The sequence below is a fragment of the Scyliorhinus canicula genome, chromosome 16, assembly GCF_902713615.1.
Source record: "Scyliorhinus canicula chromosome 16, sScyCan1.1, whole genome shotgun sequence".
Lineage (NCBI taxonomy): Eukaryota > Metazoa > Chordata > Chondrichthyes > Carcharhiniformes > Scyliorhinidae > Scyliorhinus > Scyliorhinus canicula.
In genome coordinates this window covers 1,213,592-1,229,713 of record NC_052161.1, presented here as the reverse complement: position 1 = coordinate 1,229,713, position 16,122 = coordinate 1,213,592, and the positions used below count along the sequence as shown (strand labels likewise).

General features: G+C 57.5%; 1 protein-coding gene across 1 annotated transcript in view; it reads left to right on the top strand.

The window, feature by feature from the left end:
• The window catches only part of slka (STE20-like kinase a), a 117,641-nt gene that overhangs the window by 88,329 nt on the left and 13,190 nt on the right, over positions 1 to 16,122 (top strand). Inside the window, 3 exon segments of the mRNA XM_038822191.1 lie at positions 3,336 to 3,460; positions 3,765 to 3,953; positions 8,413 to 8,538. Coding sequence (XP_038678119.1) covers positions 3,336 to 3,460; positions 3,765 to 3,953; positions 8,413 to 8,538 — 440 coding nt within the window.

Below are 16,122 nucleotides of genomic sequence, written 5' to 3'. Positions count from 1 at the left end.
AGGATAAAGGGGCTAACCAGTCACTAATGTTATGGGCTAATGCCATCTGCTGTCCGGAAGGGTTATTGCAGGAGAAGGTGTTAGTCGAATTCATGGAAGGTTTACGCCTATTTCATGATATAAAATAAATTCAAAAAGTGATTTTAAAACAGATGGGGCAATTGTTAGGATGGTAGAGAAATTGCCCATTCATAGAATCCTAGAATCCCTACAGTGCAGAAGGAGGTAATTAGGCCCATCGAGTCTGCACCGACCATTTGATAGAGCACCCTACACAGATCCAATGCCGCCTAACCTTTGAGCACTTAGGGGCAATTTAGCATGGCCAATCTACCTAATCTGCATACCTTTGGACTGAGGGGGAAACCGGAGCACCCGGAGGAAACCCACGCAGACACGGGGAGAATGTGCAGACGCCAAAGAGATAGTCACCCGAGGTCAGAATCGAACCTCGGACCCTGGCGCTGTGAGGCAGCAGTGCTAACCACTGTGCCATCATCCGTTTTACTGGATTTAATCTATATGGGTGTTGTCTTATTAAAACGGAATCTCTGGGCAGCAGTGCCGCAGTGGTTAGCACTGCTGCTTCACGGTGCTGAGGACCTGGGTTCGATCCCGGCCCCAGGTTACTGTCCCTGTGGAGTCTGCACGTTCTCCCCGTGTCAGCATGGGTTTCCTCCGGATGTTCCCGTTTCCTCCCACGGTCCAAAGATCTGCAGGTTAGGTGGATTGGCCATCTATGATGTATGATTGGCCATGCTAAATTCTCTCTTTGTGTCCAAAGGTTAGGTGGGGGACAGGACGGGAGAGTGGGCCTAGGTAGGGTGCTCTGTCAGAAGGTCAGTGTAGACTCGATGGGCCAAATGGCCTCCTTCTGGGCTGTAGAGATTCAATTCTAAGTGCAGCTAAAATTGAATTTATGCTTCAAATAACATCTTAGAGCCCAGTCACAGTAATTGGAGTTCACACTTTGTAGTCGTGTCAAAATTAGACTTCCGGTGGTGGCCATGGAGTGAGTGATCGCACATAAGGCGGCTCCTGCCTGAGGATTGGATTTGTGGCCCTTTTTGCCCATTTGACAGGGGTTGGGCAGGTGGAAAGTGGTCCAGTAAAATAATAATTATTTCTCCCCCGGCGAGAGATGTCGAAGAGGAGTGTGTCGAATAAGGGCCACCCTTCAGACTCCGAGAATATTCATGGAGCAGGAGGAAAAACCTGGTGGAGGGGCCTGTGGCATCGTTGCCCACTCAGTGATCAACAGACAAGTTGTTGGAGTTCCTATCGGATGAATTTAAAAAGCAAAGGCAGGCCATTCAAGATTTGGTGAAAGTGATGGAGCCGATTCAGGCAGCCCTAGAAAGAGTGGAGCAGTGGTTGGAGGCACAGAATGAGTGTATCCAGAAGGTGGGGGAGACCGTTACTAACCATGATTGCCTCCTTGAAGACAGAGATGTAGATGATGTCGGAGGGGCAAAAACTGATGAGGGCCAAGAGCAATGGCTTGGAGAAAGCTCCGGGCGACAGAACTTGAGGTTCGTAGGGCTGCCTGAGGGTTGAAGGAGCGAAGGCCTCAGAATATGTGCCGAAGATGTTCGCGCAGTTGGTGGGGGAGGGCATTTTAATGCCGCCTTGAAGTAGACCGGGCCTATCAGTCTTTGAGGAAGAAGCCTAGAGCCAGGGAGCCGCCATGGACGATCATAGCACAGCTCCATCGATACCTGGACAAAGAAAATATCCTGTGGTGGGCAAAGGAAATGTGGGAGTTCAGCTGGGAAGGCCACACAGTCCGAATCTACCAGGACTTGGGAAAAGAACTGGCAAAAAGGAGGGCCGGTTTAATAAGGCCAAGGCTGTTCTTTTTAGGAGCAAATTGAGGTTTGGGATGATGCACCCGGCTCACCTGTGGGTCACACGTGGGGGAGAGAATATTACGTTGAAAGGTCAGAGGACGCGAATAACCTTAAGGAGCATGGACTGCGGGACATTTAAAGGATTTGGGGCAACCTGCATGGCTGCGTTTTGGTTGTGTGCTGAGTGTTGTAATTATTTGGTTTTTTTCTGTTACATGTTTGAATAATTCTGTAATATCGACCACCCTGCGTGTGGGGGTCTGATCTTGGATGCTTTAAAGCAATTGTTGGAAAGCGGGGGGGGGGGGGGGGATCGATTGTTTGGGATACACGACAAAGTTTGGGTTGGGGGACATTGTAAGGAACATTTTGTAAAGCGAACTTGTTGTGTTTTCCTGGGGTGGGGGACATCCTGCTAGCATGCTGGAAGTGAACATAAGAACTAGGAGCAGGAGTGGGCCATCTGGCCCCTCGAGCCTGCTCCGCCATTCAATGAGATTATGGCTGATCTTTTGTGGACTCAGCTCCACTTTCCGGCCCGAACACCATAACCCTTAATCCCTTTATTCTTCAAAAAACTATCTATCTTTACCTTAAAAACATGTAATGAAGGAGCCTCAACTGCTTCACTGGGCAAGGAATTCCATAGATTCACAACCCTTTGGGTGAAGAAGTTCCTCCTAAACTCAGTCCTAAATCTACTTCCCCTTATTTTGAGGCTATGTCCCCTAGTTCTGCTTTCACCCGCCAGTGGAAACAACCTGCCCGCATCTATCCTATCTATTCCCTTCATAATTTTAAATGTTTCTATAAGATCCCCCCTCATCCTTCTAAATTCCAATGAGTACAGTCCCAGTCTACTCAACCTCTCCTCATAATCCAACCCCTTCAGCTCTGGGATTAACCTAGTGAATCTCCTCTGCACACCCTCCAGCGCCAGTACGTCCTTTCTCAAGTAAGGAGACCAAAACTGAACACAATACTCCAGGTGTGGCCTCACTAACACCGTATACAATTGCAACATAACCTCCCTAGTCTTAAACTCCATCCCTCTAGCAATGAAGGACAAGTGGGGGAGAAAGCCATGGCTGATTATTTATGGGGGGAGGGGGCATTGTTTTCTTTGTTTTTTATGTGGGTTTGGGTAACGAGCCTTGGGTGGTGGAGGTTTAAGGATGTGAGAGGGAGGGGCAGGTTGTTGTCAGGTCGGTGAAGGTTTCTTTGTGAAGTGATTGAGTGGGGGGGGGGGGGGGGAGGCTGTGGCCATCTTGGGTGGGACTGGAATTTGGGTGAGGCTGGGATCTGTGAGTCCATTCGGATGACGTTTTGGCTGATCAGAGTTGTTGGGGCGTGGGGGGGTTTACCTGGAGCCCCACCTTTCCTTTCTTAACACAGGGGAGATTGGTTTGTGTGACGTGGTTTGAGCGATAGGGTTGAGTGATGTGACAGGGCAGCATTAATCATATTTTGTGTCTTGTTTTTTAGCCAGAGAAGCAGCAATTTGGGAACTGGAGGAACGGCACCTCCAGGAAAAGCACCAACTTCTGAAGCAGCAGCTGAAAGATCAGTACTTCATGCAGAGGCACCAACTCTTAAAAAGGCATGAAAAGGTCAGCCTACAGATTGTTATTACTGCATTTGTGTGACTTTGTACAACTACAACTTGTCTGTACAGTCAACCAAGTGTGAGTTAGCTGACCCGAGAATATTGGAAACTGTCAGCAGTCCCAGTAAGATCCTGAATTGCTGTAGCACCCGGCTTTCCTCCTCTTTGGCCTTGCTGTTCTATCCATCCTTTACCTATCCTTCCTCATCTCCCTTCCCCCCATCTTGCTTGCCTTTTGTATCTTTGTCCAGCTGTCCTGTGTTTTCCCAACAATGTACTCCAATAACCTGTACTGTTTGTGTCAACAGGAAATGGAGCAGATGCAGAGATACAACCAGCGACTTATTGAAGATCTGAAGAATCGACAAACCCAAGAGAGAGGCAGGCTGCCGAAAATCCAGCGCAGCGAAGCGAAGACGCGCATGGCGATGTTCAAAAAGAGCTTGCGAATTGGCTCCTCGAGTTCACCAGAACAGGACCGGGAGAAGATCAAACAGGTGAGGGGTGGCCGCCTCCACCAGGTGCATTTCCCTGATTATCAGTGCAGGGAAAATGATGCAGAAAACTATGGGAATTGGGAACTGTGATAACAGTTTAGGCCGGAAGTTCTGGAATATCTACTGACAACTCTCTACCTCTCCTCATTTCTCTTCTGTGGCTCAGGGTCATACTTTGTATAACGCACTGGGAGTGTTTGGGATGTTTTATTTACATCACTCTCCCACCCGCCCTCACTCACTCACTCACCCATCACTCACCTGCCTCACTCGCTCACCCACTCACCCTCACTCTCCCACCCGCCCTCACTCACTCTCCCACCCGCCCTCACTCTCCCACCCGCCCTCACTCACTCACTCACCTGCCCACCCGCCCTCACTCACTCACCCACCCGCCCTCACTCTCCCACCCGCCCTCACTCACTCACTCACCCTCCCACCCGCCCTCACTCGCTCACCCACTCACCCTCACTCACCTGCCCTCACTCGCTCACCCACCCACCCTCACTCGCCCACCCGCCCTCACTCGCTCACCCCACCCGCCCTCATCTCTCCACCCGCCCTCACTAGTCCACTCACTCACCTGCCCTCACTCACTCACTCAATGCCGCCCTCACTATCGCATCACATCCACATTCACTCACTCACGCCCGGCCCTCACTTCGCTCACAAGCCACTCAACCCTCACATCTCCCCACCACGCCCTCACCTCACTCTCCCACCTGCCCTCACTTCTCACCACCCGCCCTCACTCACTCACTCACCGGCCCTCACTCACTCACGCCGGCCCTCAACAGATCGCCGCACACCCACTCACCCTCACTCACCTGCCCTCACTCGATCACCCCACTCACCCTCACTCTCCCACCCGCCCTCACGCACTCTCCCAACCCGCCCTCAACTCTCCACCCGCCCTCACTCACTCACTCAATCACCTAGCCCTCACTCACGTCACCCGGTGCCCTGCACAGCGATCACACCACGTCACCCTCACTCACCTGCCCTCACTCGCTCACCCACCCACCCTCACTCGCTCACACCCGCCCTCACTCGCTCACCCTCACTCACCTGCCCTCACTCGCTCACCCACCCACCCTCACTCGCCCACCCGCCCTCACTCACTCACCCACCCGCCCTCGCTCACTGACCCGCCCTCGCTCGCTCACCCGCCCTCGCTCGCCACCCGCCCTCGCTCGCTCACCCGCCCTCGCTCCCCACCCGCCCTCGCTCACTCACCCGCACGGCTCCCTCACCCCACCTCGCTTCCCTCACCCGACCCGCTCACTCACCCGCCCTCGCTCACTCACCCGCCCTCGCTCACTCACCCGCCCTCGCTCACTGACCCGCCCTCGCTCACTCATCCGCCCTCGCTCACTCACCCGCCCTCGCTCGCTCACCCGCCCTCGCTTCGCTCACCCGCCCTCGCTCGACCACCCGCCTCGTCTCGCCCACCCGCCCTCGCTCGCCCCACCCGCCCTCGCTCACATCCCCGCCTCTCGCTCGCTCACCCGCCCTCGCTCACCCGCCTCTCACTCACCCCACTCGCTCACTCACGCCCTCGCTCACTCACCCGCCCTCGCTCCCTCACCCGCCCTCGCTCACTCACTCACCCGCCCTCGCTCACTCACCCGCCCTCGCTCACTCACCCGCCCTCGCTCACTCACCCGCCCTCGCTCACTCACTCGCTCGCCCACCCTCACTCGCCCACCCGCCCTCGCTCACTCACCCGCCCTCGCTCACTCACCCGCCCTCGCTCGCTCACCCGCCCTCGCTCGCTCACCCGCCCTCGCTCACTCACCCGCCCTCGCTCACTCACCCGCCCTCGCTCCCTCACCCGCCCTCGCTCACTCACCCGCCCTCGCTCACTCACCCGCCCTCGCTCACTCACCCACCCTCGCTCATCACCCGCCCTCGCTCAACTCGCCCGCCCGCCCTCACTCGCCCACTACCGCCCTCACTCACCCCCCCTCGCTCGCCTCACCCGCCCCCTCGCTCACTCACCCGCCCTCGCTCACTCACCCGCCCTCGCTCACTCACCCGCCCTCGCTCACTCACCCGCCCTCGCTCCCTCACCCGCCCTCGCTCCCTCACCCGCCCTCGCTCCCTCACCCGCCCTCGCTCACTCACCCGCCCTCGCTCACTCACCCGCCCTCGCTCGCTCACCCGCCCTCGCTCGCTCACCCGCCCTCGCTCGCACAATCGCCCCTCGCTCACTCACCCGCCCTCGCTCACTCACCCGCCCTCACTCACTCGCTCGCTCACCCGCCCTCGCTCGCTCACCCGCCCTCGCTCACTCACTCGCTCGCTCACTCACCCGCCCTCGCTCACTCACGCGCCCACCCGCCCACGCTCCCTCACCCGCCCTCACTCGCCCACCCGCCCTCGCACACTCACCCGCCCTCGCTCACTCACCCGCCCTCGCTCACTCACCCGCCCTCGCTCACTCACCCGCCCTCGCTCACTCACCCGCCCTCGCTCGCACAATCGCCCTCGCTCACTCACCCGCCCTCGCTCACTCACCCGCCCTCGCTCGCACAAATCGCCCTCGCTCACACTCACGCCCTCGCTCACTCACTCACTCACCCGTTCCCCCTCACTCACTCACCCGTTCCCCCTCACTCACTCACCCGCCCTCGCTCTTCGCTCCCCGCCCTCGCTCAGCTCACCCGCCCCCTCGCTCACTCACTCACTCACCACTCACACGCCCCTCGCTCACCACTCACCGCCCAGGCCTCACTCACTCACCGCCCCTCGCTCGCACAATTGCCCTCGCTCACTCACCCGCTCTCCGCATCCCTCACCCGCCCCTCGTCACTTCACTCACTCCCCGCCCCTCGCTCGCACAATCGCCCTCGCTCACTCACCCGCTCTCGCTCACTCACCCGCCCTCGCTCACTCACCCGCCCTCGCTCACTCACCCGCCCTCGCTCACTCACCCGCCCTCGCTCGCACAATCGCCCTCGCTCACTCACCCGCCCTCGCTCGCACAATCGCCCTCGCTCACTCACCCGCCCTCGCTCGCACAATCGCCCTCGCTCACTCACCCGCCCTCGCTCGCACACTCGCCCTCGCTCACTCACCCGCCCTCGCTCGCACAATCGCCCTCGCTCACTCACCCGCCCTCGCTCGCTCACCCGCCCTCGCTCGCACAATCGCCCTCGCTCACTCACCCGCCCTCGCTCCCTCACCCGCCCTCGCTCACTCACTCACTCACCCGCCCTCGCTCACTCACCCGCCCTCGCTCACTCACCCACCCGCCCTCACTCACCCGCCCTCGCTCACTCACCCGCCCTCGCACACTCACCCACCCTCGCTCACTCACCCACCCGCCCTCACTCGCCCACCCGCCCTCACTCACTCCCCCCCCGCCCACACTTGCTCCCTGCGCACACCATCACCTGCCTATCCACCCTCACCCGCCCACACTCACTCGCTCCCCGCCCACACTCGCTCGCTTCCCCGCCCGCACCATCACCTGCCTATCCTCACTCACCCGCCCTCACTCACCCGCCCTCACTCACCCGCCCTCACTCACCCGCCCTCACTCACCCGCCCTCACTCACCCGCCCTCACTCACCCGCCCTCACTCACCCGCCCCTCACTCACACCGCCCTCACTCACCCGCCCTCACTCACCCGCCCTCACTCACCCGCCCTCACTCACCCGCCCTCACTCACCCGCCCTCACTCACCCGCCCTCACTCCCCGCCCTCACTCACCCGCCCTCACTCACCGCCCCACTCACACCCGCCCTCACTCACCCGCCCTCACTCACCCGCCCTCACTCACCCGCCCTCACTCACCCGCCCTCACTCACCCGCCCTCACTCACCCGCCCTCACTCACCCGCCCTCACTCACCCGCCCTCACTCACCCGCCCTCACTCACCCGCCCTCAATCACCCACCCACTCTCACTCACCCACCCACCCACCCTCACTCGCCCACCTGCCCTCACTCGCCCACCTGCCCTCACTCCATCACTCACCCACCCTCACTCACTCACTCACCCACCCTCACTCACCCACCCTCACTCACTCACCCACCCTCACTCACCCACCCTCACTCACTCACCCACCCTCACTCACTCACCCACCCACTCACTCACTCACTCACTCACCCACCCTCACTCACTTACCCACCCACCCTCACTCGCCCACCCACCCTCACTTGCCCACCCGCCCTCATTCGCTCACCCACTCACCCTCACTCGCCCACCCGCCCTCACTTGCTCACCCTCACTCACCCACCCTCACTCACTCACCCACCCACCCTCACTCTCCCACCCCCCTTACTCTCCCACCTGCCCTCACTCACTCACTCACCCACCCACCCTCACTCACTCACTCACCCACCCACCCTCACTCGCCCACCCACCCTCACTCGCTCATCCACTCACCCTCACTCACCCACCCTCCCTCACTCTTGACAATTTACACGCACAAATACTCTTTATTTTGCAGTTTGCCAGCCAAGAGGAGAAAAGGCAGAAAAATGAGAGGCTGCAACAACACCAGAAACATGAAAACCAGATGCGAGACCTGCAGCTGCAGTGTGACACCAACATTCGGGAATTACAGCAGCTACAGGTAAACCCAGAGGCTGTTCACAAACCCAAGGAGATTGCTCACTCATTCCAATAAGTGGGAATGCTTTTCACATGGAGAGTAGCTTTTCTGCTGTGTTCTCAGCTCTTTATTAAGCTTTTTCAGCACAGGTATAGTTTATTGGGCTGAGATAACCCCATCCATTGTTTTAACAGATTTCAACCCCAAGGTAGTCCCCATATTCCTAAATCACCAACTCCCTGAATTTAATCCTCTCACCATCTCCACATGTCCTTCAATCATACCCAGTTAAACAGGGTAGACCATTTGGACTGAGATGAGGCGAAATGTCTTCACTGAAAGGGAGGGGAACCTGTGTTCTCTACCACAGAAGGCTTGGTGGCCAAGTGACTGAGTATGTTCAAGAAAGAGATAAATAATTTTTTAGATTTAATGGCATCAAGCGGTATGGGGTGAAAGCGGAAATATGGCATTGAGATCGAGGATCTAGTTTCAATGTTTTTAACCACGTTCTCCCCATATCCCTCAATCACACTCTCCTAAAATCCCTCAACCACCATTCATTATGATCATGGCTGTTCAATACCCTGATTCTGCCTTCCCCACAACCCCTTGATCCCGTCAGCCCCAAGAGCTATATCTAATATTCTCTCCTGAAATCACACAACATTTTGGCCTCAACTACTTTCTGTGGGAGCGATTTCCACAGGTTCACCACTCTCCCCGTGTCTGCATGGGTTTGCTCCGGATGCTCCGGTTTCCTCCCACAGTCCAAAGACGTGCAGGAAATTAAATCAGCTGGAGCAGCTAGAGCTCTGAGTTTCAGAGATTGAGCAGCACCTGAGTCACTGCAGTAGCTTTGCAATGTATAATATACCAATATGAACACACGGAACAGACGTCGACCATTCAGCCCCTCGAGCCTGCTTCACCATTCAATAAGATCATGGTTGATTTCTTTGTGCAGCGTTTCACATTCCCCATTTAACCCGATAACCTTTGATTCTCTCACCTAACAAGAATCTACCTACTTCTGCCTTGAAAATATTCAGTGGCTCCACTTGCACCCCCTTCTGAGGCAGAGAGCTCCAAAGTCAAACAACATCCTGAAACACAAAAATTCTCCTAATCGCTGCCTGAAATGGGCGACCCCTAATTTTAAAACTGTGCTCCCTTGTTCTGGACTCATCCACAAAAGGAAACACCCTTTCCAAATCCACCTTGTCGACTCCTCAGGATCTTATAGACATTAATCAAGTCACCCCTCGCTCTTCTAAACTCTAGGGGCGGCATGGTGGCTCAGTGGTTAGCACTGTTGCTTCACAGCTCCAGGGTCCCAGGTTCGATTCCCCGCTTGGGTCACTGTCTGTGCGGAGCCTGCACGTTTCTCCCCGTGTCTGCGTGGGTTTCCTCCGGGTGCTCCGGTTTCCTCCCACAGTCCAAAGATGTGCGGGTTAGATGAATTGGACATTCTGAATTCTCCCTCTGTGTACCCGAACAGGCGCCGGAGTGTAGCGACTAGGGGTTTTTCACAGTAACTTCATTGCAATGTTAATGTAAGCCTACTTGTGACAATAATAAAGATTATATTATGATTATATTATGGTTGAACAAATGTGGTTGAACAGGGCACACAAAATGTCCTGGGGTTCCGTAATGGCACGTTCATAGGACTGAGATGAGCTACTTTTCCTATGTTTTAATCTAATAAATAAACTTAACATAAATAAAAATTAAGAATTAAGAAAGATAAGATTTAAAAATTAAAGCTCAAATTTTTAAACCCTATTTATACATATCATGGGCGCGATTAACCACCAAGATTAACCACCGCGATTAACCACCGCGATCAGTCACCGCGATCAGCCACCGCGATCAGCCACCGCGATTAACCACCGCGATTAGCCACCGCGATTAACCACCGCGATTAGTCACCGCGATCAGCCACCGCGATCAGTCACCGCGATCAGTCACCGCGATTAGCCACCGCGATTAGCCACCGCGATCAGCCACCGCGATCAGCCACCGCGATCAGTCACCGCGATCAGTCACCGCGATTAGCCACCGCGATTAGCCACCGCGATTAACCACCGCGATTAACCACCGCGATTAGCCACCGCGATTAACCACCGTGATTAGCCACCGCGATTAACCACCGCGATTAGCCACACCGCGATTAACCACCGTGATTAGCCACCGCGATTAACCACCGCGATTAGCCACACCGCGATTAACCACCGCGATTAACCACCGCGATTAACCACCGCGATTAACCACCGCGATTAACCACCGCGATTAACCACCGCGATTAACCACCGCGATTAACCACCGCGATTAACCACCGCGATTAGCCACCGCGATTAGCCACCGCGATTAGCCACCGCGATTAACCACCGCGATCAGCCACCGCGATTAGCCACCGCGATTAGCCACCGCGATCAGTCACCGCGATTAGCCACCGCGATTAGCCACCGCGATCAACCACCGCGATTAACCACCGCGATCAGTCACCGCGATTAGCCACCGCGATTAACCACCGCGATTAACCACCGCGATTAACCACCGCGATTAGCCACCGCGATTAACCACCGCGATCAGCCACCGCGATCAACCACCGCGATTAGCCACCGCGATCAGCCACCGCGATTAACCACCGCGATCAGCCACCGCGATCAGCCACCGCGATCAGCCACCGCGATCAGCCACCGCGATCAACCACCGCGATCAGCCACCGCGATCAGCCACCGCGATCAGTCACCGCGATCAGTCACCGCGATCAGCCACCGCGATCAGCCACCGCGATCAGCCACCGCGATCAGCCACCGCGATCAGCCACCGCGATCAGCTACCGCAAATAACCACCGAGATCAGCCACCGAGATTAGCCAACGCGATTAACCACCGAGACTAGCCAACGCGATCAGCCACCGCGATCAGCCACCGCGATCAGCCACCGCGATTAACCACCGCGATTAGCCACCGCGATTAACCACCGCGATTAGCCACCGAGATTAGCCACCGCGATTAGCCACCGCGATTAGCCACCGCGATCAACCACCGCGATCAGTCACCGCGATCAGTCACCGCGATTAGCCACCGCGATCAGTCACCGCGATCAGTCACCGCGATTAGCCACCGCGTTCAGTCACCGCGATTAACCACCACGATCAGTCACCGCGATTAGCCACCGCGATCAGTCACCGCGATCAGTCACCACGATCAGTCACCGCGATTAGCCACCGCGATCAGTCACCGCGATCAGTCACCGCGATCAGCCACCGCGATCAGTCACCGCGATCAACCACCGCGATCAGTCACCACGATCAGTCACCGCGATTAGCCACCGCGATCAGTCACCGCGATCAGTCACCGCGATTAGCCACCGCGTTCAGTCACCGCGATTAACCACCACGATCAGTCACCGCGATCAGTCACCGCGATTAACCACCGCGATTAACCACCGCGATCAGCCACCGCGATCAGTCACCGCGATTAACCACCGCGATTAACCACCGCGATCAGCCTCCGCGATCAACCACCGCGATCAGTCACCGCGATCAGTCACCGCGATTAACCACCGCGATTAGCCACCGCGTTCAGTCACCACGATCAGTCACCGCGAACAGTCACCGCGATTAACCACTGCGATTAACCACTGCGATCAGTCACCGCGATTAACCACTGCGATCAGTCACCGCGATTAACCACCGCGATTAACCACCGCGATCAACCACCGCGATTAACCACCGCGATCAGCCACTGTGATCAACCACCGCGATCAGCCACCGCGATCAGCCACCGCGATTAACCACCGCGATTAGCCACCGCGATTAACCACCGCGATTAGCCACCGAGATTAGCCACCGCGATTAGCCACCGCGATTAGCCACCGCGATCAACCACCGCGATCAGTCACCGCGATCAGTCACCGCGATTAGCCACCGCGATCAGTCACCGCGATCAGTCACCGCGATTAGCCACCGCGTTCAGTCACCGCGATTAACCACCACGATCAGTCACCGCGATTAGCCACCGCGATCAGTCACCACGATCAGTCACCGCGATTAGCCACCGCGATCAGTCACCGCGATTAGCCACCGCGTTCAGTCACCGCGATTAACCACCACGATCAGTCACCGCGATCAGTCACCGCGATTAACCACCGCGATTAACCACCGCGATCAGCCACCGCGATCAGTCACCGCGATTAACCACCGCGATTAGCCACCGCGATCAGCCACCGCGATTAACCACCGCGATTAGCCACCGCGATTAACCACCGCGATTAGCCACCGAGATTAGCCACCGAGATTAGCCACCGCGATTAGCCACCGCGATTAGCCACCGCGATTAACCACCGCGATTAACCACCGCGATTAGCCACCGCGATTAACCACCGTGATTAGCCACCGCGATTAACCACCGCGATTAGCCACACCGCGATTAACCACCGTGATTAGCCACCGCGATTAACCACCGCGATTAGCCACACCGCGATTAACCACCGCGATTAACCACCGCGATTAACCACCGCGATTAACCACCGCGATTAACCACCGCGATTAACCACCGCGATTAACCACCGCGATTAACCACCGCGATTAACCACCGCGATTAGCCACCGCGATTAGCCACCGCGATTAGCCACCGCGATTAACCACCGCGATCAGCCACCGCGATTAGCCACCGCGATTAGCCACCGCGATCAGCCACCGCGATTAGCCACCGCGATTAGCCACCGCGATCAACCACCGCGATTAACCACCGCGATCAGTCACCGCGATTAACCACCGCGATCAGTCACCGCGATTAGCCACCGCGATTAACCACCGCGATTAACCACCGCGATTAACCACCGCGATTAGCCACCGCGATTAACCACCGCGATCAGCCACCGCGATCAACCACCGCGATTAGCCACCGCGATCAGCCACCGCGATTAACCACCGCGATCAGCCACCGCGATCAGCCACCGCGATCAGCCACCGCGATCAGCCACCGCGATCAGCCACCGCGATCAACCACCGCGATCAGCCACCGCGATCAGCCACCGCGATCAGTCACCGCGATCAGCCACCGCGATCAGCCACCGCGATCAGCCACCGCGATCAGCCACCGCGATCAGCCACCGCGATCAGCTACCGCAAATAACCACCGAGATCAGCCACCGAGATTAGCCAACGCGATTAACCACCGAGACTAGCCAACGCGATCAGCCACCGCGATCAGCCACCGCGATCAGCCACCGCGATTAACCACCGCGATTAGCCACCGCGATTAACCACCGCGATTAGCCACCGAGATTAGCCACCGCGATTAGCCACCGCGATTAGCCACCGCGATCAACCACCGCGATCAGTCACCGCGATCAGTCACCGCGATCAGTCACCGCGATCAGTCACCGCGATTAGCCACCGCGATCAGTCACCGCGATCAGTCACCGCGATTAGCCACCGCGTTCAGTCACCGCGATTAACCACCACGATCAGTCACCGCGATTAGCCACCGCGATCAGTCACCGCGATCAGTCACCACGATCAGTCACCGCGATTAGCCACCGCGATCAGTCACCGCGATCAGTCACCGCGATTAGCCACCGCGTTCAGTCACCGCGATCAACCACCGCGATCAGTCACCACGATCAGTCACCGCGATTAGCCACCGCGATCAGTCACCGCGATCAGTCACCGCGATTAGCCACCGCGTTCAGTCACCGCGATTAACCACCACGATCAGTCACCGCGATCAGTCACCGCGATTAACCACCGCGATTAACCACCGCGATCAGCCACCGCGATCAGTCACCGCGATTAACCACCGCGATTAACCACCGCGATCAGCCTCCGCGATCAACCACCGCGATCAGTCACCGCGATCAGTCACCGCGATTAACCACCGCGATTAGCCACCGCGTTCAGTCACCATGATCAGTCACCGCGAACAGTCACCGCGATTAACCACTGCGATTAACCACTGCGATCAGTCACCGCGATTAACCACTGCGATCAGTCACCGCGATTAACCACCGCGATTAACCACCGCGATCAACCACCGCGATTAACCACCGCGATCAGCCACTGTGATCAACCACCGCGATCAGCCACCGCGATCAGCCACCGCGATTAACCACCGCGATTAACCACCGCGATTAGCCACCGCGATTAACCACCGCGATTAGCCACCGAGATTAGCCACCGCGATTAGCCACCGCGATTAGCCACCGCGATCAACCACCGCGATCAGTCACCGCGATCAGTCACCGCGATTAGCCACCGCGATCAGTCACCGCGATCAGTCACCGCGATTAGCCACCGCGTTCAGTCACCGCGATTAACCACCACGATCAGTCACCGCGATTAGCCACCGCGATCAGTCACCACGATCAGTCACCGCGATTAGCCACCGCGATCAGTCACCGCGATCAGTCACCGCGATTAGCCACCGCGTTCAGTCACCGCGATTAACCACCACGATCAGTCACCGCGATCAGTCACCGCGATTAACCACCGCGATTAACCACCGCGATCAGCCACCGCGATCAGTCACCGCGATTAACCACCGCGATTAACCACCGCGATCAGCCTCCGCGATCAACCACCGCGATCAGTCACCGCGATCAGTCACCGCGATTAACCACCGCGATTAGCCACCGCGTTCAGTCACCACGATCAGTCACCGCGAACAGTCACCGCGATTAACCACTGCGATTAACCACTGCGATCAGTCACCGCGATTAACCACTGCGAACAGTCACCGCGATTAACCACCGCGATTAACCACCGCGATCAACCACCGCGATTAACCACCGCGATCAGCCACTGTGATCAACCACCGCGATCAGCCACCGCGATGAGCCACCGCGATCAGCCACCGCGATCAACCACCGCGATCAACCACCGCGATCAGCCACCGCGATCAGCCACCGCGATCAGCCACCGCGATCAGCCACCGCGATCAGCCACCGCGATCACCCACCGCGATCAGCCACCGCGATCAGTCACCGCGATTAACCACCGCGATTAGCCACCGCGTTCAGTCACCGCGATCAACCACCACGATCAGTCACCGCGATCAACCACCGCGATCAACCACCGCGATCAACCACCGCGATCAACCACCGCGATCAACCACCGCGATCAACCACCGCGATCAGCCACCGCGATCAGCCACCGCGATCAGCCACCGCGATCAGCCACCGCGATCAACCACCGCGATTAGCCACCGCTATCAGCCACCGCGATTAACCACCGCGATCAGCTACCGCAAATAACCACCGAGATTAGCCACCGAGATTAGCCACCGAGATTAGCCACCGCGATCAGCCAACGCGATCAGCCACCGCGATCAGCCACCGCGATCAACCACCGCGATGAGCCACCGCGATGAGCCACCGCGATGAGCCACCGCGATCAACCACCGCGATCAGCCACCGCGATCAGCCACCGCGATCAGCCACCGCGATTAACCACCGCGATTAACCACCGCGATTAGCCACCGCGATCAGCCACCGCGATCAACCACCGTGATTAGCCACCGCGATGAGCCACCGCGATTAACCACCGCGATCAGCCACCGCGATTAGCCACCACGTTCAGTCACCGCGATT